General features: G+C 39.2%; 3 protein-coding genes across 5 annotated transcripts; all 3 read right to left on the bottom strand.

Moving 5' to 3' along the window:
• Positions 1 to 202: 202 nt before the first annotated feature.
• Positions 203 to 8,493, bottom strand: akap8l (A kinase (PRKA) anchor protein 8-like). 2 transcript variants are annotated; one of them, XM_067497920.1, is made up of 13 exons: positions 8,337 to 8,493; positions 7,404 to 7,442; positions 6,865 to 7,090; positions 4,894 to 5,497; positions 4,195 to 4,309; positions 4,042 to 4,091; positions 3,795 to 3,825; positions 3,544 to 3,649; positions 3,093 to 3,234; positions 2,300 to 2,405; positions 2,088 to 2,218; positions 1,892 to 1,987; positions 203 to 1,379 (listed from the first exon to the last, which is right to left on the bottom strand). In XM_067497920.1, exons 1-13 carry the CDS (start codon positions 8,359 to 8,361, stop codon positions 972 to 974), a joined length of 2,079 nt encoding a protein of 692 aa, XP_067354021.1. In that variant the 5' UTR covers positions 8,362 to 8,493; the 3' UTR covers positions 203 to 971. The 2 variants fall into 2 exon arrangements, with proteins under 2 accessions (XP_067354021.1, XP_067354022.1); XM_067497921.1 differs by having other exon boundaries at positions 4,195 to 4,306.
• Positions 8,494 to 10,522: 2,029 nt separating this feature from the next.
• LOC137124693 (uncharacterized) lies at positions 10,523 to 13,820 on the bottom strand. The gene is made up of 9 exons (XM_067499785.1): positions 13,509 to 13,820; positions 13,190 to 13,423; positions 12,970 to 13,074; positions 12,668 to 12,883; positions 11,970 to 12,305; positions 11,363 to 11,620; positions 11,099 to 11,195; positions 10,975 to 11,017; positions 10,523 to 10,534 (listed from the first exon to the last, which is right to left on the bottom strand). The coding sequence occupies exons 3-9, from the start codon at positions 13,025 to 13,027 to the stop codon at positions 10,523 to 10,525; spliced, it is 1,020 nt and encodes a 339-aa protein (XP_067355886.1). The 5' UTR covers positions 13,028 to 13,074; positions 13,190 to 13,423; positions 13,509 to 13,820.
• A 1,518-nt stretch (positions 13,821 to 15,338) lies between these two features.
• Positions 15,339 to 20,129, bottom strand: LOC137123742 (B-cell receptor CD22-like). Of its 2 annotated transcripts, none has more exons than XM_067497924.1 (10): positions 19,825 to 20,129; positions 19,121 to 19,441; positions 18,801 to 19,034; positions 18,581 to 18,685; positions 18,279 to 18,494; positions 17,540 to 17,875; positions 16,860 to 17,117; positions 16,596 to 16,692; positions 16,472 to 16,514; positions 15,339 to 15,847 (listed from the first exon to the last, which is right to left on the bottom strand). In XM_067497924.1, exons 1-10 carry the CDS (start codon positions 19,901 to 19,903, stop codon positions 15,836 to 15,838), a joined length of 1,701 nt encoding a protein of 566 aa, XP_067354025.1. In that variant the 5' UTR covers positions 19,904 to 20,129; the 3' UTR covers positions 15,339 to 15,835. The 2 variants fall into 2 exon arrangements, with proteins under 2 accessions (XP_067354025.1, XP_067354026.1); XM_067497925.1 differs by having other exon boundaries at positions 19,837 to 20,129.
• Between the last annotated feature and the right edge of the window lie 449 nt (positions 20,130 to 20,578).

Below are 20,578 nucleotides of genomic sequence, written 5' to 3'. Positions count from 1 at the left end.
AGAATTAAACTGCATCAGTGTGGAGAACAGCGCCGCTGTTATGGCGATAGAAAGAATTACTACACCAAGCTGTCAACACTAAGGTGGCCAGTCATCCAAACTGGCGATACTTCCAGCTGATTTATGAATTTAAGAATCGTGCTGCTGTATTAAACTTTTCCTGCCTTTACTTTAGTAAGCAATTGACAGTTTAAGAACAGAAGACATTGCAGCAATGATTTATTCAACACATTTCTTATTTAGAGTGAAAACATTTACATGTCTCATATCCATTCTGAAGAACTCATGCTTATTCTAGACACAGACCTATAATAGTTTTTTCCAACTGTAGAATAAAAAGTCCACCCCTTTCTATATTTTACCAAAACTTGGGAAAATAATCTATTCGGCCTCATCAATACTGAAACAATTCTATAGCATTGTGTAAACTAAGAAACAAAGTTAAATAACTTCACAACACTTATGACAAATGCAAATGATTTAGATCTCAAATAAGAATCTTAAAAAAAAAAAAGAAAAAGGCACAAAAAAATATCAGAAGGTAGTTTGACACATTAGGAAATACATTTGCTTTGAGTTTTTAAATAAGAAAACTGATACAACTCAAGAATACGTTTCTAACGCAGAAAATCAAAATAGCCTACTGTCAAAAACCAGAAACTGGGTGGGAAAAATAAAAAATAAAGAGCCTATTAAAACCTCAAGAATGCATGCAGAAACAAGACAGTTTACCATTTCAACCATTTTGTTTTACAATGTTCTCAATCTAATCTAAGTAAGCAAATAAGTATTTCCCCAAGAGCTCATCAAACTATTTCTGGAACAAAAACTAAAATTAGAAGCTTAGAGTCATTAGATAGTGAAAAATGGTGGAAGCAGGGATGTACATTTTGTAATATGTCTGTCAATGAAAGTGGGTTTAATGGGATCATGGGAATCAATCACATGGACCCCGCAATGGAAAAAGTCGTTCATGATTCATGATTCTTGTCTTCTTCAACCTCTGCTGCTTCTACTCCTTCATCCCCCTCGTCCAGATCACCCTGTAATCCCTCTTCACCAATTTCATCATGCACCACATAGCCCTCTTCCTCCTCCTCTCCAACTTCAAAACCTTCCTCCTCTTCCGGGTTCCCCTGCTCTTCCTCTTCCCCCACTCGGTGCTCCTCCTCCTCCATCTTTTCCCCCTCCGTTGTCTTGCCTTCCACTGCCTCTTGGCCTGTTCCTCCCTCAGCCACTGGCTCATCCTGAGCCGCTGCCTCGGCTGACTCCGCCTGGCTGTCGGCTGTTTCACCAGTCAACTCCACCTCTGAACATTCCATCACCATGGAGTCTTCTGGATCCTGGTCATCTTGGTTACCAGTGAATGGGTTTTCACCCTGACAATGAAAGATGATTGTATGTGACCTCATGCATTCAAGATCAATCAGTTAAAATATTAAACTAAAAATGATACAAGCATACATAATAATTCAGTCTCACTCAAGTCAAACTTTGAGCCAATGTGATTTATATAAGAAAAGGCTTCACTCCATGCAATAATGTCTCCTTTCACTACACTCCTTGTCCAGTCTTACACAATTGGGAAAAGCTGATTACAACCCCCAAGACGTACACAATTAGTCCTGAATTCTGACTTCAAAAGCCCATTTCTTACTTGGAACCACACACACACACACACACACACACCAGTTACACAACAGTTACCTGATGTAACTTGTACATGCATGTCGTCATTTAAAATGCACTTAGTTGCGGATGTTATAACATAAAATAACAGTTTTAAAATATTAAAATTATTCTTACTACCATTTTATTAGCAGTATCTGGGACAATTTTAGAAAATACATAATTGTTTCTTATATTCATGTTTGCAAAGCAAAGAGTATACCTTGAGATAACTCTCCAGCTTCTTGCCAATGAGTTTGTGGTTGAGGATACTACGAGCAACTGACAGACAGGCTCTCTTGGACTGCTCCATCATACCCTTGAATCACAAAAGAACAGCGCAATGTCATAAATAGGTCTGCAAAAATCATATCAGTACATTTAGTTTGTTTATTTTACACAAGAATTATCGGTCCTACCTTGCGGTTGTAGTTGTGGTCAGCGGACTTTATGTGTTTCTGTATCAGGTGGGGCTGCATGGGAATAAAGAGGTCGCAAGCTGCACAGTGTGCAGCTTCCACCTTCCTCATGAAGTGCTCCATACCAAGATCTACAGATGTGAGGAATGTGTAATTAACAACCACTTCTCCTTTTCAGGCTTGTGGGCATAAACACAACCACTGTTTCTTACCTCTGGTCAAGTCCTGCTCTTTATACACTTGGCAGATGGCAGCACTGTGGTTTTCCAACTGGCTGACCCTTTGCTCTGTCTTTTTGAACTTATTCTGCAAGTACTCCTATAAAAAACAACACCTTTTTGACCTCATTTAACTGCACATTCATTCTGCTACATATACACAAACATCAGATATCACTGTATTAGTAACATTTTCCTTTTATTTATTTATTTATTTTTTTAACAAAGCTTAATGTTAATGTGGAGAGGTCAGTTTTGACAGACTCACCTGAACAGCACTGGCAGTGCAGTGCAAAGATATTCATAGTTTTTTTGAGGGAGGTTCGCCCAATCAGAAAGAAGCAACAATTTCTTCCTTTTCAGTAAGTTTAGCATTTTTATTTGTTATTTAATAAAGACAACTGCCTGAGTACTGTGCAGCGCAAAGACTGAAGCAAAGCTGTTTCAGAGGAGGAGAGGGAAAGCTGGGCAGAGCAAAGACAACTGATTTTGAAGTCTCACATTAGCTCTAGTTCAAGCTGCACAATGTAGAAAACTTTGGTTTGTACTCATTTAAGTGTAATTTCTGGTGCATAATCTGCTCTAAATAGCAGTTTTATTAGGAGTTAAGCAGCCCGTCCTTTTAAATACGGAATGAACAAATAAAGTTCTAAAATTTACAATAAGCAAATTTTACAATATTGTGATTTGTAATTTTATCCTCCTCTTGAAATGATAGAAAACATCCTGTGTATATGTTCATATTAGAACAGCTGTGGCTGTAAATGCAATTAGCAACAAATCTCACCTGTAGGAAGTCTGTAGTGGGCTTGGAAAGCTGGCTGGAAAGGAACTTAAAGTGGTCCTTGTGAAAGCGACTCTCAAGATGAGCTTCCATTTCCTCTTTGTAGAACGAACGAAATTTGCACACAGAGCATGCAAACATAACCCTGAGAGAGAGAGACAGAGAGAGAGAGAGAGAGAGAGAGAGAGAGAGAGAGAGAGAGAGAGATAATGCTACAGCCCATAACAAAAGGAACAGTGAGATGAAAATCAATGTGAATTAATAACTGGAAATTATAAACGTGCCAAAATCATGCATGATAAAAAATAAATAAAAGATAAAATAAATCACTGCAATCTTGTGAATAAGGAGAAAAGGGTAGGAAAAATAGATGAGAATGAAAAGAAACGAGCTAAAGAGAAATGTATAGTAAATTCTAATGCAAGTGTTGGGGGGATTTGGCTTATCCTCTCACCGCTCCAGGAAGCCCCTCCTCTTCCTCATTTTCGGGTGCTTGTCCTGGCCCTGGGTTAGGGGCTGTTTGCCCTGTGGCTGCTTCTTCTCCTCCTGTTTGGTTGCAGCTAAAAAGAGCAAGAGCAGAAGTTAGGAACTTCAGGATTTTAAGGACAAAGTTGTGATACAAGATAAATGATGCTGATCAACAACATATACCCAGAGAAAAAAAATAATAAAAAGACTATGAGGAGCAACTGCAGCTGAGCTTACCGTTATCTCCATCTTCAGCAGGTTTTGTATCCTGTAAAGCAAAAAAAATGTGTTTAGTTTATAATAGTGTTTATTTATTGATAGTGTTGTTTAAATGCATTTATGCAAAAATCAGTGTTCCAGTTTAATCTCGCCAATTTCATTAAGGTTTATTTAAAACACAAAATCAATTATTCAAAGTGATTCAACTGATGTTGCAAAAATACTTCATTACGGTGTTCTTGTCAAATAAGCAAAATATGCTCACCACAGCTGCAGTCTTTGGCTCAGTGTCATCGCCATTTTTCTCAGTTTGCTCTATGAAAAACATATATAAACATAAGACCAGGGCAGAAATAGAAACCTCATCTGCCAAGTAATGTCTAAAACAAATACATAAAACACAGAAACTATGAAGTACCTTGGGTAGCCTCTGGCCCCACACTCTCCGTCTTGTTTATCTTTGACTCTGGCTCGTCAGCTGCGGTAAGTGTCTGTTTTCTCTTCTTTTGGACATCACGCTGTGGTTTGACCTGCTACAGTCAACAGAAACAATTGTGCATTCCCAAATACATCTCATTTCTCACCAAAGACAAACAACCACAGCTGCCTGCTCCTGAATTCTAGACGTCATGCTTGTCGAAGACAATTGTCACACTTAAAGTCTTCTTTCGCAGGGCATTTCCTCAACAGCAGTGTAAGATTTATCGGTACACTATCCAGGTGGTGGGGCAAAAGAAAAGGGAAACGACAAACTAAAATCCACAATGTGAACTCACCATCCCCACAACTAAACAAAAAAAAAAAAAATAATAATAATACATCGGGAAGGGAGAAGTGTCACCTAGCTTTACTGTACAAAAATGGCAGTTCCATGAGGAATTTGTGACCATATTAAATCAGAGCAGGGCGGAGTTAAAAAAAACAAGTGATGTGTCAGATGTGTGTCGGGGATTTTTTTTTGGTTTTTTTATGACAAACTGCTTTAGATGGCACATAGCAGGTATTAGCACTTAAGGCTGACTTGCCAGTTTCTTGAGGGTGCTAAAGGAGGGAACCAGAAAGGGCTTAAAGTTTTGCCCAATGTCTGAGGAGGTCTTATTTGGCTGGAGGTACTTACTTTGTTGAGGGGTCTCTTGCGGCCCCGCTGGCGGCCAGCCCGTGGGCCCCCTCCAAAATGCCTCCCAGGAAAGTCGTGAGGCCCTTGGGTGGAACCCTGATGGAAGCCCCCACTCTCAGGGTACATGCGGTTGGACAGGAGAGATGGGAGCTTGCCTCTACCACCTCCTGGAGAGTGGCCGCGGAGGGACTGGCCACCGCTACCACCTCCCCGCCCACCTCCGCCTAATGGAGTGGGATCAGACCTGCGACTTCCAAACCCTCCTCCAGCTCCTCGACCCCCGGCACTTCCACCCCTTCTGGGGGAACGTCGGCCAGCTCCAGCCCATCCTCCACCTCCAGAACCTCCTCCCTGGCCACTGTTGAAGGACTCCCTCATATTCTGTCGCATTTTAGCGACTCCATAGGAAGAGGAAGGACTATCAAAGCCTCCTCCTCCTCCTAGCCCAATTCCCCCTCCGAAGCCTGAGCCTCCTCGCTGACCCATCAGCATGGTATCCCCACGGCCATCGCCATAACCATAGCTACTGCCGCCAGATCTGTAGAGATCTCGGGAGGAGGTGAAAGCAGAGGTGCGCGAGTCGAATGACTCATACTGGTCAAACCTGCGGGAGGGAGGGAGAGGATTGATAGAGAAAAGCAGAGAGCAAGGTAGGCAGGGAGGGTATCAGGTTTGGATTTCTCCACCTGCTATTCCTTCTCCTCCATGGTCTTGCTTTCTCCATATTTTCTTGTCACTCCCAGCTTCATTTCATAAACCACATTAGAGCAGACAATGTTGATCCAAAACAAGTAAATGCTCTGCTTGTGCTCTGTTACAATATTGTTTTTCTTTTAAGTTTACAAAAACTTCAATCCAACCACATTTTCTGTGGGAGGTCAGACAGTACTCCGCAGAAAAGGGAAATGCAGTTTCTCAACCACTATCCTATGTTAAAGGATAGGCTGTGAAAGCCTGCCCAGACCAGAAAAAGTCTGTCAGAACCAGCAATGCCCTGAGACAGGTGCAGGAGGTGAAATATCCTGAAAGGTGGCTGAATTACACTGAATTCTGAGGGAAGGGGATAAATGTAAATTGGGCTCCCCCACCCGCAAGAGTAAAAAAGGTATTTTTAAAAGTACTGCAGGTAACCTTTATCTTTTACGTAACATTTCAGCTTGATAAAGCAGTATCAAGCAACACGTGAAAACTCATCTGTGTAACCTAAAGCCAGAACACAGGGTTAGGTCACATGGAGAATGAGAACCAAAGTCTATGAACAAATAAACAAAGAGTCAAGACGTGACATGTAAAGATGGACTGGCTTCATGTGCAAGCACCTTAATCTGCAATAAATGAGAAAGTTGGGTCTATAAAAGAGGCCATGCATTTTCAGTGTCTAAGCTTTGTAAGGGATGACAACATTTTCTTCCCAGCAAATCACACAAACCACGTGACTAACAAGGAGCAATCAAAGTTTCCCAGAGTGTTGAGGCATTCAAATGCAACTTGTGTGCAGCAATCTTTACGTCCCAAAAAATAAATTAATGTATACATACTTCTTTCTTTAAACCGAAGCTGATTTTTACAGCTTAAATTTACTATAGCAACGTCATCATCCTAAAACTGCGTCGTTTCCAAACACACTGACTGGCAAAGCTTTAGTGCTTTGCATGTTTTACACAACACACATTCTGTTACAAGGCTGCTTCAGGGTCCTAATTCACAGCAAAATTTCAGACTTCTAGATACCACCAGCACTGCAAAATGTGAATCGAGGAACTTACTGAAATTCCCCTTTGTGCTGAATTTAAATACAAGCCACATTGAACTGCTTAGATACAGCCCATGCAAGTGGTATCACTCAAACTTTATAACATGTAACTTAACTTGGAAAATGAGAGGCACTACATGCAATGCCTTAAGATACATGGATGTGTGGTTGTCATATCTGATGAAGACACCATGGTGCAGGAAAAGAAAAGCTATTACCTGTCACCCCGAGCCCCTTTCAACCCCCCCTCCAACTGCGTGAGCATGTCCAGGCGCTGGTTAATCTTGGCAATGACTGCATCTGCATGGGTTCCTGTAGATGAGAGCAGGGATGCACCGGACAGACCTCTCTTCATGTGGCCACCTCCTCCTCCTCCTCCATAGCCCCCAAGTCCAGACACCGAGTCCTTATAACTTCCCCCAAAAAGGTCAAAGCTACCTGAACCTAGATAGGTGAAAAATTAAGACCACCATCATGTCCTTTCCTACCTTCTTAGAGATAACTTTTTTAAATTAAAAAAATATATAATTAAATTACCTTTGCATAGTTTTAGCACAAATAAAATACATTTTTTTTATAAAAGTTCAGCTATTGTGATATTAAACTAATTATCTGGTGAATGCATTAGCATGTTAAATAAGGTTAAGTTAGAAATAAGACCCATAACACAAACAGTGCTATCGAATTTTATCACTATTGCCCAGTGCTACCACCCTGTGTCCGAGCATGGAGTGTATTCACTCATCGCCTCATTTACCTCTGCTGCCTGACCCTCCACCTCCCCAGCTGGAGTAACCTACGAGAGACGAAAACACATTGTTATAAGAACATTGCAAGCATAAGAAGTTATAAAAGATCTAGATCAGACATTTGGTCACTGAAGAGCTCGTCGGGCTGTGTTGATTTCTTTTCATCACCCAAGCAGTAAAATCGTCAACGCAAACTTGTCTGGTCCCAATTATTCGACTTCGGCTTTTACACAACGAACCGTATAACGTTTTAGGCATTTTAGCATAAATTATAGTTTGCAACTTTGAAAAAGACTACAACAGTAGCGATAGCCTATTATTGGCATGGTAGTGTCAAAGATTGGTTGTAAAAAAAAAAAAACACGTTTGTGAAAAGAGCCAGAAGTCAAGGTTAGGAAGGTTAATCCAACACCGTCTCAACGTCAACACAACCACTCAACTATGGGGCAAAGCATCCATCTGATCCACGCCTTGCAGCACCCCAACAATAGGCCGCACGGCCTTCTAAGGTAGCAGAGTGGGCAAAGAGTGCTAAGGTTAGCGCTGTTTCATGACCGTCAGCTGGAGGATCCTGGGTGCAATTAAGCAGTTTAGCTTCCTCTAAAATGCATTCATTACGAAAGTAAGCTGGACAAGAAGGCAATTAACAGATAGCGCTAGCCAGTGCTTGCCAAGAATAACGTTGCGTGTTTGACGTACATTTAGCAATGGATGGTTGCTGATGCTCAAAGGCTAAGCGTCTAAGCTAGCTAGCTAGCTAGCTAACAGTCCAGAGATAGCTACATTTCCCAGTCACACAATGCATTAAGGCTGAGCAGAAAACGAATTAATAACCGCAGCTGTAAAAAAATAAATAAAAATAAAATAAAAATATCTACACGACAAGTAACGTCAAGGCCACATAGCTACAGTGCGATATCTTACAGCCTGTGCGTATTTACCAGAACCGTAGCTTCTGCCGTCCATTATATAGTTTTATAACGCTCTTCTGAGAAGATCCGAATAAAAGAAGCCTCGATAGCTGCTGCGGAGGTTACTACAGCTACGCCTCGAGAGTCCTTCTTTAAAGCAGCAACAGCGTAAGCGACCGGATGTCACGTGACCACCGCCATCACTTCGCACGTAACATGGACGCATATTCTAGCCCACTATTTCTATATTGAAATAGGATTTTTTTTTTTCTCTTGGTATTTCTTTATGAACCAAGCATGTAATTAAGTGTCTCTTTGGCTTGTTATCACTTTGTTATCCATAAAGAAAATAACAAATAGCTCAAAAGCTAGATCTAATTCTTTCTTTTATTTCAATTCAATTCAAAGTGTTTATTGTCATATACACAGACAGACAGTTTCCCTGCACAATGAAATTCTTACTTTGCCGTCCACACTAAATGTCATACAGTAAAGTAAAATAAAAATAGAAATAAAATTAAATTCAATTAAAAAAACCTATTACCTATATACCTATTTCATTTTTTTTCTATAAATGCTGTTTTTTTTTTGTTGTTTTTTTTTTGTTAAAATATAATCAAAAGTAAAAATAAGTAAAAGTGCTGATTTTCATTCCATTCGTGGATGCTCAAAAGAAAAATCAGTGGTGTCACATTACATGGTTTTCCAATGGAAAAAATCGGTCAGCAGGGGTCGTCGTATAAAAGGAGACTTTTAAAGCACAGCTGTTACACAGGACATGTGAAAGACATGTCTAGAGGACAAACTGAATTGTGGTCGTAAACCACAGTCAGTTTATTCTGATGAATGTTTTTGCCAAAAATAATAAGAGCAGTGAATAAGGGCATTTGTTGGCCTTACATTGGGATTTACAGATGATTTACTAACATACAGCATGCTGTTTGCTTCTGTGTAGGAAAGAGAGGAACTCATCACTCTTTATTAATAGCACAAAACATTTATTATTTTAAGAACTAAAACTTAATAAAACCAGTTAACCATAAGTAATCAAAAATAAAAGAGTAAACAAATATAAATGGGTAAATCAAACTCATCATCAAAATTGCATGATATATAAGGGTTTATGTAAATTATTTTCTCTGCCCAAACCCACCCAACGTTTTGCTCTTTTTTTAGCATTCTTTGAAAAACCATAATCTTTCAGGCCCTACAGCTCTTCCATAATCCGAGTCAGAATATGAGAAGAGACCTTTTAACCTTTTACATGTTTTGATTGTAGTTGAAAAAGTAGAAGACGCAGTATTACTTTGATAGCAACTTCTTTTTATAGCCAAAAAATTAATGTTGCCAGTCTTTTTTCCTCTTTGCTATTTTACATCATGATGGGGCGGCTGTAGCTCACGGACCATAGAGTCAGTGGTTTGATCCCCACTGTAGGTCGAAGTGTATCTGGGCAAGACACCAAAACCCCAACAGCCCTTTCCCCTCCCCAACTGTGCAGTGCCGGTCCAAGCCCGGTAGAAACTGGAGAGGGTTGCGTCAGGAAGGGCATCCGGCGTAAAAACTGTGCCAAATCAACATGTGGACAATGAGATAAGCCGAAAGGACAAAATAATAAATAAATCTAAATTTGCAGTATTGCTATAATGATTGCTTTCTGTTTCATTTGTGGTGTATCAGTGTGTATCATTTAAATGGTAAATGGTCTGCACTGATAAAGCACTTTTCTACGTATTGGTACCCAAGGCTCTTTACGTTGCCTCTCATTCACCCATTCACACTCACAATCACACACAGACACACACACACACCTATGGAGGAGCATAGCAGCTGGTCTTTGTTCACCCGGAGGAACTAAGTTAGGGTTCAGTGTCTTGCTCAAGGAGACTTCGACGTGTACCGGAGGAGATGGGGATCAAACCAGCAACTGGGGGATTGGTAGACGACCGCTCTACCTCCTGCACCACAGTCGTGATTTGATTATCACGAAGGGCCGTGAAAAAGACAATGAAACAATGATAAAACAAAAACATTGCTTCCCCATTTAAACTTTCTGCCCTAAGGTGTTATAGATTGTGTAAATCCATTATTACAATACATAAATAGAGAAGCCAAATATTATTGTTTATATTATGAAACAACAAAAATATGACCTATAAATATATATGTTGCTTAAGCATATAAAATATAACAAGAAAATTATACTTTCTAGTCCTTCATGTGTCAGACTAAAAAAAAAAAAAAAAAGCACGTTTAAGTGTGTGAACGTGTGAAAGCTGTCCACCCCCAGTGGCTGCTATAAGACAGGAAGTAAATGACACAAAGAATGAGGAGAAATGTTTAGATCTGCTTTTGATGTGCCAGTCGTGTCTTTCCAACTTGAATCTAAATTAAAAAGACAGACATTTTGTCCTGGACTGAAAGCCAAAACAGTCATTACAAAATGTCTTCCTGCTGCCCTGCTGGTTCTGCCTTTGCTTCAGGATTCGTGGGCTGGAGAGCGATCGTCTCATTCAGCATGTCCACTTTCAGCACAGAGAAAACAGATGACTGAGCGGACACACACACACACACACACACACACACACACACACACACACACACACACACACACACACACACACACACACACACACACCAGTCTCCACATATAAAGTTTTGTACTCACCTGTCCAGTTCGTACAACAGTGGAGGTCAGACTTTTCTTCTTCCTGGATTTTATTCATATAATGCAAATTAATGTCTAAAATCAAGAAGACATTGAATATAACTATAAAAATTAAAACAATTACCTCATCCACAGATAGAGTATTAATGGAGCACCAGGAAGTAGAAATGACAGCAAAGTCAGCCTTACTGCATTCATTATCCGTACTGATGCCTCTCGAGCTGGAAAGAGGTCGATGTGTGATGTGAGTTACAAGTTAAATACAGTTAGTTATAGAATCTATTTAGCTGAAAAGTCATATGTGCATTTTTACGTGAAAGGAGACTCTGATTACAGCCTGGGTGAAATTTGACAACTATTCAATTCGAATGTAACAGCACACACTCACCATTGACAGTGAGGTTCTCCTCAGATGAACTGATGTTTTGGGGAGTTGGGACCACACAGGAGTAGTTCCCTGCATGCTGAAAGCCGACTGGGTCTAGAATCAGGTGTTTGTTTGGGCTCTCTGGCAGCGTCAGACGTCGACCGTTCAAGTACCAAATGTAGATGTTGTTGTCAGTCAGAGGACAGCTGGTGCTGCAGGTCAGTGTGACTCTCTGACCTTCTGTCACCTCTGCAGAAGGAGCCATTGTCACTTTCAGGCCTGAAAGATGGTTAGACATCATTTAAGCATTTATGTGCTTAAATTGAATACAATTTATTTTAGAGATCATATAAGATACATGGGAATTTAAATCAACCAAAGCAAAATGCCGAATGCATTTGAGCAAGTGTCAGGCACATTTTGAAAACTGAGTTTTATATCATAAATAATATCAGATTGTGTTCATACAAAAATACATCAGTATGATCCAAGTGCTATCTCATGAAAAGTGAAGCAGCCTTAAACTGTCTTGCACTGACATTAGTGATTATCATCTGCAGGAATATGGTGAACAAAACTAATTCTTTCTTTAAAAAAACATATTCGCTTATTTAAGAATACGAATTACCTGTGACTAATAAAATCACCCCAGGTACATGAAATGGTCTCCAGACTTCAAAGTTGTTGAACACAAATGCATATTCTCCTGAGTCGCTCTTCTTCAGCTCATGTATTGTCAGCGTGTGCTCGTCTTTCATGTTGTCATATTTCTCCACTCTATTATCATCCTCAGTCAAACCTCCATCTGTGACCTCACCATGTCTCTTTATTTTATGCCATTTTTTAGTTCTGGTGTTCTGGCCATTGACATAGTAATTACTTGAAATGTTCACAGATGAACCTTCCAGAGCACAGATTCTCCTGCTGGGATAATTCACCGTCCAACATGAGTTGTTATCAGTGCCTGAAATTCAGAGTGGAACCTTTTAGTTACAGCTGTACAATCTTTACAAATCCAGCAAGTCGAACACCAACACTTGTCTAAGCACATATGATAAGTTTAATGGACATCGGAGACCTTGGATTTGACTTTATTTATTAACTGGGAACTCCAGAGTTTTTAACATGCTGGCCATGTAATTAACCAGGTGACCTTTAGTAAATGACCTCACGCAAAACACCAGATGCTGATCTGTTGTCTGTTATCCACCTTCACTGGTATGAATATTATTCAAAGCTTTCTTACTCCCCTATAATCATGTATACTAATGATACAAGTGCCCTGTTCTATAAGTTAAAAACACCCATAAGATGGTTCATACTCACAGATTTCATCTGAGAACAGGTCTTCATGACCCTTTACAGCACAGGAGATGGTTTCAGAATGAGTATCAAAACTTATTATGTCTTGATTCTCACAAACAGTCAATAATTCTTTGTTCCAGTGCCACCTATAGGCAGTTTGAGGGTCAACCATGAGACAGCTGCTGTTGCAGCTCAGCTTTAAGGACGTCCCTATAGGAGTCTCTACGACATATACTTCTGTTGGGAGACGACAAAAACATGTTTTATTTTCTGTGATGTGTGTGGTGTGTATGTGTATTTGTGGAGGTTTGTAAAGACTGAACCTGTAGGATATGTGATGGAGCAGGATTCATCCTCTGATTTCTGCTGATAAGAACACATTCTCCCTTTAGCGTAGGTCACAGTGAAGCAGGTTGATGAGACAGAATCTGTTTTAAATTAAATCTTGAACATTAAATACAATGTAGTTCTGGTTGACTGTTGTTAAGTGTTTCCTACATGTGCAACATATGAAGCCAAAGATTTTGTGATATCACTCCTCACCCACTGAGACGTCAGGGGCTCTGAGATCCTCGTAGCCTTACATAGCACAGGAGTATGTGACTCCTTCCTCACTCTGGACCAGCTCTTGGTACCAAGGAGACCAGTCCTCATAGAGAAACTCTCTGTTCTTGTACCAGATGTAGGCTGCAGGTGTTTCAGTCAGAGCACAGCTGGTGCTGCACATCAGTGTTACTGTCTGATTCTCTGTGGTGGGAATCACCTTCACCTGCAGGTCTGAGATGATTGCGTGTTTAAAACAATAATCCATTAGCTGATGCTAGTCAACAATAATAACGATAAAAAATGGCAGTGTCTGTACCTGTAACATAGAGCTCAGTTCTTTTGGACTTGCAGTAATAATCGTCATCTGTATTTTCTTTGCAGCAGTAAAATTTAGTATCACTTTCACTCAGGTTGTTGATCCTTAAAGTGAACTTACTCTCTTCAGTCAAATTATATAGTGTATTCTCTCCATCTGCATACAGCTCTTTCCAGACATAATCGTCATTGCTGTGTCGAATGTACCATTTTGGGCTTGAAGCCAGTTTACGGGAGCAGGGCAGATCCACTGATAAACCTTTTAAAGCACAGATGCTGTTCACGCCCGGATACATTGGTCCATATTGTCCATAAACCCCTTTCATGAAAGATGTTATTAGACATTAATCATATAGTCTGATATGTAAATATTAGGATACGTACTAATCCTACATGTGGTGGACAGGGGTGAGCATGGCACACTGTCTACAGCTACGTGGCCCCACACCGCAAACTGCATTGTAAGCAATAAAATGTTTCCATATCCCACCTCAATTTTCAAACCACCAGGCGTCAAATATATTCTTTCTTTAATCAACAAACAGTAGTTTAACACAATTTGAATCCTACATGTGTAAAAAATTGTTTTCATTCCCTGAGTTTTTAATTATTTTTATTCTAATTTATATCTGACACTTGAATTTTTGTTTGATACCTGTTACACATGTGTGTATAACTTAGTGTTGTAAAAAATAAGATACTTACAATTGTTCGTACCTGTGATTGTAGAGAATGAAACCCATAAAGATGCATCCAGTTTCTGGAAACATGGCTCTTGTGGTCATTTAGTTTTTACTCATAAAATTAATGAATTGATTGCAACTGCTTTTTCACAGCAACTGCATAAAAGCAATTTTTAAAATATTAAAAATAAACCTCACCACCAAACCAACAACAGTCTTTCTAAAAAGCCAAGGCGAATGCTGAAGAGGAAAGAATTATCTAAGTGATAGACAAATACCGTGAAGATATGACATCAAAGTCTTCCTTCCTCTTTTTGAGATTAACACAAGTGCATTAACAGACTTACAGAAAACATTTAATATTATGTTTTGAAATATAACATCTCAATCTACAGGCTGTCTTTGCTTTTATCTCATTGTCACACATTATTAAAAAACTTTTTGGCATTTTGAAAATATATTAAACCGTTGCACAATATTGTCGGTGTTGTGAGGACAACGGCAGAGCAGTCAAAAGTCTTATCTGCGGTGGGTTTTTAGTGCAGAAAAAAACTTTGGATGTCGTCTCACTTCTAACACTCTAATATGAGAATCATCTGTTTACTACTGGCTCTATATCAACCGGACCAAACAGAAATAAAGGGCACTTTGTAAATTTTCTCAGTGTGTGTATTGGTGAATGAAAGGGAAAACTGTAAAGTGCACCATTGGTAATATTACAACTTACATGCAAAGTAACATGACAAACAGATCTAAGGCTACATTTTCAATAAATGATATAATGCTTCATTCTGATTGTTTTGCTGGCCACAACCTGTTTTTGTTAAAGGTTCCTGTTTGTAATGGACTTGTATCCAGCTTTATTGAGCACACAGTTGTTGTCTTAAACTGACATGAATGTGAATGAATTAACCTGAAAAGTAAGTCGTGGACTGTGGTTGAACAAGGAATTGACACAGGAAAATGGGGGCACCAGCCACCCCAGAAACATGCTCAAGACCAGGGACAGAGTACATGTCGGTGATGGGCTCAGGAGCAGACCGAAGGTTAGCAGGCTGAAATGAAGTGACTGGGCTGGGAGTAAACTTCCCCTAAAGAAGGCCAAAGTCTGGATCACGCTTCCATAAAGTGGCTAACCTGGTAAGGGGCTCCAGAGAGACATAGAGTTTAACCAAAACCTCAAAATTGTTGTTATTTAGTCTTTAATGTTTTTGCAGAATGAAGATATAATAGTAAAACACACAGAATAATACAATCGAATATAGACTTAAGCAAATGTGCTTGTACAAACTTTTCCCTGTGTATTAAAAATATATAAAAAGACTTTATGACCTGTGATCACATCACAGTCTATATCAAAAAAACAACAACAGAAAAACAAGAATATGATAAAGACCTTGGACAGATTTCCAGTCTATCACAGAGCTGACAGAGAGACAGACAATAATTCATTCAAACCTAAGGACAATTGAGAACAACCAATCAAGGGGGATGTGTTCGGATTGTGGGAGAAACTGGAGGAAACCCTAAAAGGCCCTGGGAAAACATGAAAGGTCCACAGAGAAAAGACTCAGATCAGGCGACAACTCGGGTCTTTGGGCTCCTCCGTTCAGTCGAGCCTCAGGAACCTCGGATTTGTATTTGATCAGTCCATTTCCTAAAATCAAAATTTAGGTCAGACACTCAAAAGCTGCTTTTATCATGTACAGAAAATCTCTAAGTGAGGAAAATGTTTTCCGCTGTAGTTTTAGAGATGATCAGCTTTTATCTCATCTCATTTGGACTATTGTAATTCGCTCTTTACTTATCTTAACAAACATGTTATAAATTGCCTTCAGATTGTTCAAAACTCAGCAGTGACGCTGTTAACAGGAACCAGTAGAAGAGCCCACATCACACCGGTTTTATATTCTCTTTCCTGGTTACCAATCAAATATAGAATTGATTATAAAATTCTGGTGCTCACTTATAGAGCCCTTCATGACAAGACTCCTGATTACATCGCTGACCTGCTGACTCCTTATGGCTCCTCTAGAGCATTGAGGTCATCAGGTCAAAATCTACTTGTGGTCCCTAAAAACCATTTTAAAACTCGGGGATCTTTCTTTTCAGTCAGTGGCTCCGAGACCGTGAATGTGTGAATATGTGTGAAAACTGAATATTGATATGCCAGTCGTGTCTTTCCAACTTAAATCTAAATTAAAAAGACAGACATTTTCACACACACACACACACGCACACACATACACACCAGTTTCCACATATAAAGTTTTGTTCTCACCTGTCCAGTTTGTGCAACAGTGGAGGTCAGACTTTTCTTCTTCCTGGATTTTATTCATATAATGCAAATTAATGTCTAAAATCAAGAAGACATTGAATATAACTATAAAAATGAAAACAATTACCTCATCCACAGACAGAGTATTAATGGAGCACCAGGAAGTAGAAATGACAGCAAAGTCAGCCTTACTGCATTCATTATCCGTACTGATGCCTCTCGAGCTGGAAAGAGGTCGATGTGTGATGTGAGTTACAAGTTAAATACAGTTAGTTATAGAATCTATTTAGCTGAAAAGTCATATGTGCATTTTTACGTGAAAGGAGACTCTGATTACAGCCTGGGTGAAATTTGACAACTATTCAATTCGAATGTAACAGCACACACTCACCATTGACAGTGAGGTTCTCCTCAGATGAACTGATGTTTTGGGGAGTTGGGACCACACAGGAGTAGTTCCCTGCATGCTGAAAGCCGACTGGGTCTAGAATCAGGTGTTTGTTTGGGCTCTCTGGCAGCGTCAGACGTCGACCGTTCAAGTACCAAATGTAGATGTTGTTGTCAGTCAGAGGACAGCTGGTGCTGCAGGTCAGTGTGACTCTCTGACCTTCTGTCACCTCTGCAGAAGGAGCCATTGTCACTTTCAGGCCTGAAAGATGGTTAGACATCATTTAAGCATTTATGTGCTTAAATTGAATACAATTTATTTTAGAGATCATATAAGATACATGGGAATTTAAATCAACCAAAGCAAAATGCCGAATGCATTTGAGCAAGTGTCAGGCACATTTTGAAAACTGAGTTTTATATCATAAATAATATCAGATTGTGTTCATATAATGTCATCTAACAGGTAACATTTCAGACATGAAAATAAACAGCAAATATTAAATATTACAAGTTTTTCCAATAAAAATACATCAGTATGATCCAAGTGCTATCTCATGAAAAGTGAAGCAGCCTTAAATTGTCTTGCACTGACATTAGTGATTATCATCTGCAGGAATATGGTAAATAAAACTAATTCTTTCTTTAAAAAAACATATTCACTTATTTAAGAATACGAATTACCTGTGACTAATAAAATCACCCCAGGTACATGAAATGGTGTCCAGACTTCAAAGATGTTGAACACAAATGCATATTCTCCTGAGTCGCTCTTCTTCAGCTCATGTATTGTCAGCGTGTGCTCGTCTTTCATGTTGTCATATTTCTCCACCCTATTATCATCCTCAGTCAAACCTCCATCTGTGACCTCACCATGTCTCTTTATTTTATGCCATTTTTTAGGTGTGTTCCTCCAGCCATTGAAATAGTAATCACTTGAAATGTTCACAGATGAACCTTCAAGAGTACAGATTCTCCTGCTGGGATAATTCACCATCCAACAAAATGTGTTATCAGTGCCTGAAATTCAGAGTGGAACCTTTTAGTTACAGCTGTACAATCTTTACAAATCCAGCAAGTCGAACACCAACACATATGATAAGTCTAATGGACATCGGAGACCTTGGATTTGACTTTATTTATTAACTGGGAACTCCAGAGTTTTTAACATGCTGGCCATGTAATTAACCAGGTGACCTTTAGTAAATGACCTCGCTCCTCAATTTCTATCACTTCTGTCGTTTGCTGTCAAAGTAAAAAGAAAATGAGTAAAAACACCAGATGCTGATCTGTTGTCTGTTATCCACCTTCACTGGTATGAATATTATTCAAAGGTTTCTTACTCCCCTATAATCATGTATACTAATGATACAAGTGCCTTGTTCTATAAGTTAAAAACACCCATAAGCTGGTTCATACTCACAGATTTCATCTGAAAACAGGTCTTCATGACCCTTTACAGCACAGGAGACGGTTTCAGATTGACTACAAAAACTCATCATGTCTTGCTTCTCACAGTCAGTAAATATTTTTTTGTTCCAGTGCCACCTATAGGCAGTTTGAGGGTCAACCATGAGACAGCTGCTGTTGCAGCTCAGCTTTAAGGACGTCCCTATAGGAGTCTCTATGACATATACTTCTGTTGGGAGACGACAAAAACATGTTTTATTTTCTGTGATGTGTGTGGTGTGTATGTGTATCTGTGGAGGTTTGTAAAGACTGAACCTGTAGGATATGTGATGGAGCAGGATTCATCCTCTGATTTCTGCTGATAAGAACACATTCTCCCTTTAGCGTAGGTCACAGTGAAGCAGGTTGATGAGACAGAATCTGGTTTAAAATAAATGTTGAACATTAAATACAATGTAGTTCTGGTTGACTGTTGTTAAGTGTTTCCTACATGTGCAACATATGAAGCCAAAGATTTTGTGATATCACCCCTCACCCACTGAGACGTCAGGTGCTCTGAGATCCTCGTAGCCTTTGATAGCACAGGAGTATGTGACTCCTTCCTCACTGTGGACCAGCTCTTGGTACCAGGGAGACCAGTCCTCATAGAGAAACTCTCTGTTCTTGTACCAGATGTAGGCTGCAGGTGTTTCAGTCAGAGCACAGCTGGTGCTGCACATCAGTGTTACTGTCTGATTCTCTGTGGTGGGAATCACCTTCACCTGCAGGTCTGAGATGATTGCGTGTTTAAAACAATAATCCATTAGCTGATGCTAGTCAACAATAATAACGATAAATAAATGGCAGTGTCTGTACCTGTAACATAGAGCTCAGTTCTTTTGGAATCGCAGTAATAACTGGCATCTGTATTTTCTTTGCAGCAGTAAAATTTAGTATCACTTTCACTCAGATTGTTGATCCTTAAAGTGAAGTTACTCTCTTCAGTCAAATTATATACTGTATTCTCTCCATCTGCATACAGCTCTTTCCAGACATAATCGGTGTTATTGCTGTGTCGAATGTACCATTTTGGGTTTGAAGTCAGTTTACGGGAGCAGGGCAGATCCACTGATAAACCTTTTAAAGCACAGATGCTGTTCACGCCCGGATACATTGGTCCATATTGTCCATAAACCCCTTTAATGAAAGATGTTATTAGACATTAATCATATAGTCTGATATGTAAATATTAGGATACGTACTAATCCTACATGTGGTGGACAGGGGTGAGCATGGCACACTGTCTACAGCTACGTGGCCCCACACCGCAAACTGCATTGTAAGCAATAAAATGTTCCCATATCCCACCTCAATTTTCAAACCACCAGGCGTCAAATATATTCTTTCTTTAATCAACAAACAGTAGTTTAACAAAATTTGAATCCTACATGTGTAAAAAATTGTTTTCATTCCCTGAGTTTTTAATTATTTTTATTCTAATTTATATATGAAAATTGAATTCTTGTTTGATACCTGTTACTCGTGTGTATAACTCAGTGTTGTAAATATAAGATACTTACAATTCTTCATACCTGACATGTAGAGAATGAAACCCATAAAGATGCATCCAGTTTCTGGAAACATGGCTCTTGTGGTCATTTAGTTTTTACTCATAAAATTAATGAATTGATTGCAACTGCTTTTTCACAGCAACTGCATAAAAGCAATTTTTAAAATATTAAAAATAAACCTCACCACCAAACCAACAACAGTCTTTCTAAAAAGCCAAGGCGAATGCTGAAGAGGAAAGAATTATCAAAATGATAGACAAATACCGTGAAGATATCACATCAAAGTCTTCCTTCCTCTTTTTGAGATTAACACAAGTGCATTAACAGACTTACAGACATTTAACATTTAATATTATGTTTTGAAATGTAACATCTCAATCTACAGGCTGTCTTTGCTTTTATTTCATTGTCACACATTGTTAAAAAACTTTTTGCCATTTTGACCATTTAAAAATTTTTTAAACCGTTACACAATATTGTCCGTGTTGTGAGGACAACAGCAGAGCAGTCAAAAGTCTTATCTGTGGTTGGTTTTCAGTGCAGAAAAATATAATTAAATAAAGAAAAACTTTGGATGTCGTCTCACTTCTAACACTCTAATATGAGAATCATCTGTTTACTACTGGCTCTATATCAACCGGACCAAACAGAAATAAAGGGCACTTTGTAAATTTTCTCAGTGTGTGTATTGGTGAATGAAAGGGAAAACTGTAAAGTGCACCATTGGTAATATTACAACTTACATGCAAAGTAACATGACAAA

The sequence above is a fragment of the Channa argus genome, chromosome 3 (genome assembly GCF_033026475.1).
Source record: "Channa argus isolate prfri chromosome 3, Channa argus male v1.0, whole genome shotgun sequence".
Classification (NCBI taxonomy): Eukaryota; Metazoa; Chordata; class Actinopteri; order Anabantiformes; family Channidae; genus Channa; species Channa argus.
This window is presented reverse-complemented; position numbering and strand designations above follow the sequence as displayed.

What these genes read in the sequence shown, in the direction of transcription:
- akap8l (XM_067497920.1), bottom strand. Translation starts at nt 8,361, where the DNA reads ATGGACGGCAGAAGCTACGGTTCTG. An exon ending in GGGGCCAGAGGCTACCCAAG is followed by an intron (nt 4,092 to 4,194) that starts GTACTTCATAGT and finishes TGTTTTTCATAG; the next exon opens with AGCAAACTGAGAAAAATGGC. An exon ending in AGAGCAGGACTTGACCAGAG is followed by an intron (nt 2,219 to 2,299) that starts GTAAGAAACAGT and finishes TCACATCTGTAG; the next exon opens with ATCTTGGTATGGAGCACTTC.
- LOC137124693 (XM_067499785.1), bottom strand. Translation starts at nt 13,027, where the DNA reads ATGTGTTCTTATCAGCAGAAATCAGAGGATGAATCCTGCTCCATCACA. An exon ending in CCTGTTCTCAGATGAAATCT is followed by an intron (nt 12,306 to 12,667) that starts GTGAGTATGAAC and finishes TCTGAATTTCAG; the next exon opens with GCACTGATAACAACTCATGT. An exon ending in ATACTCTATCTGTGGATGAG is followed by an intron (nt 11,018 to 11,098) that starts GTAATTGTTTTA and finishes AATAAAATCCAG; the next exon opens with GAAGAAGAAAAGTCTGACCT.
- LOC137123742 (XM_067497924.1), bottom strand. Translation starts at nt 19,903, where the DNA reads ATGACCACAAGAGCCATGTTTCCAGAAACTGGATGCATCTTTATGGGT. An exon ending in CTCCATCACATATCCTACAG is followed by an intron (nt 18,495 to 18,580) that starts GTTCAGTCTTTA and finishes GTCTCCCAACAG; the next exon opens with AAGTATATGTCATAGAGACT. An exon ending in GGTGATTTTATTAGTCACAG is followed by an intron (nt 17,118 to 17,539) that starts GTAATTCGTATT and finishes ACCATCTTTCAG; the next exon opens with GCCTGAAAGTGACAATGGCT.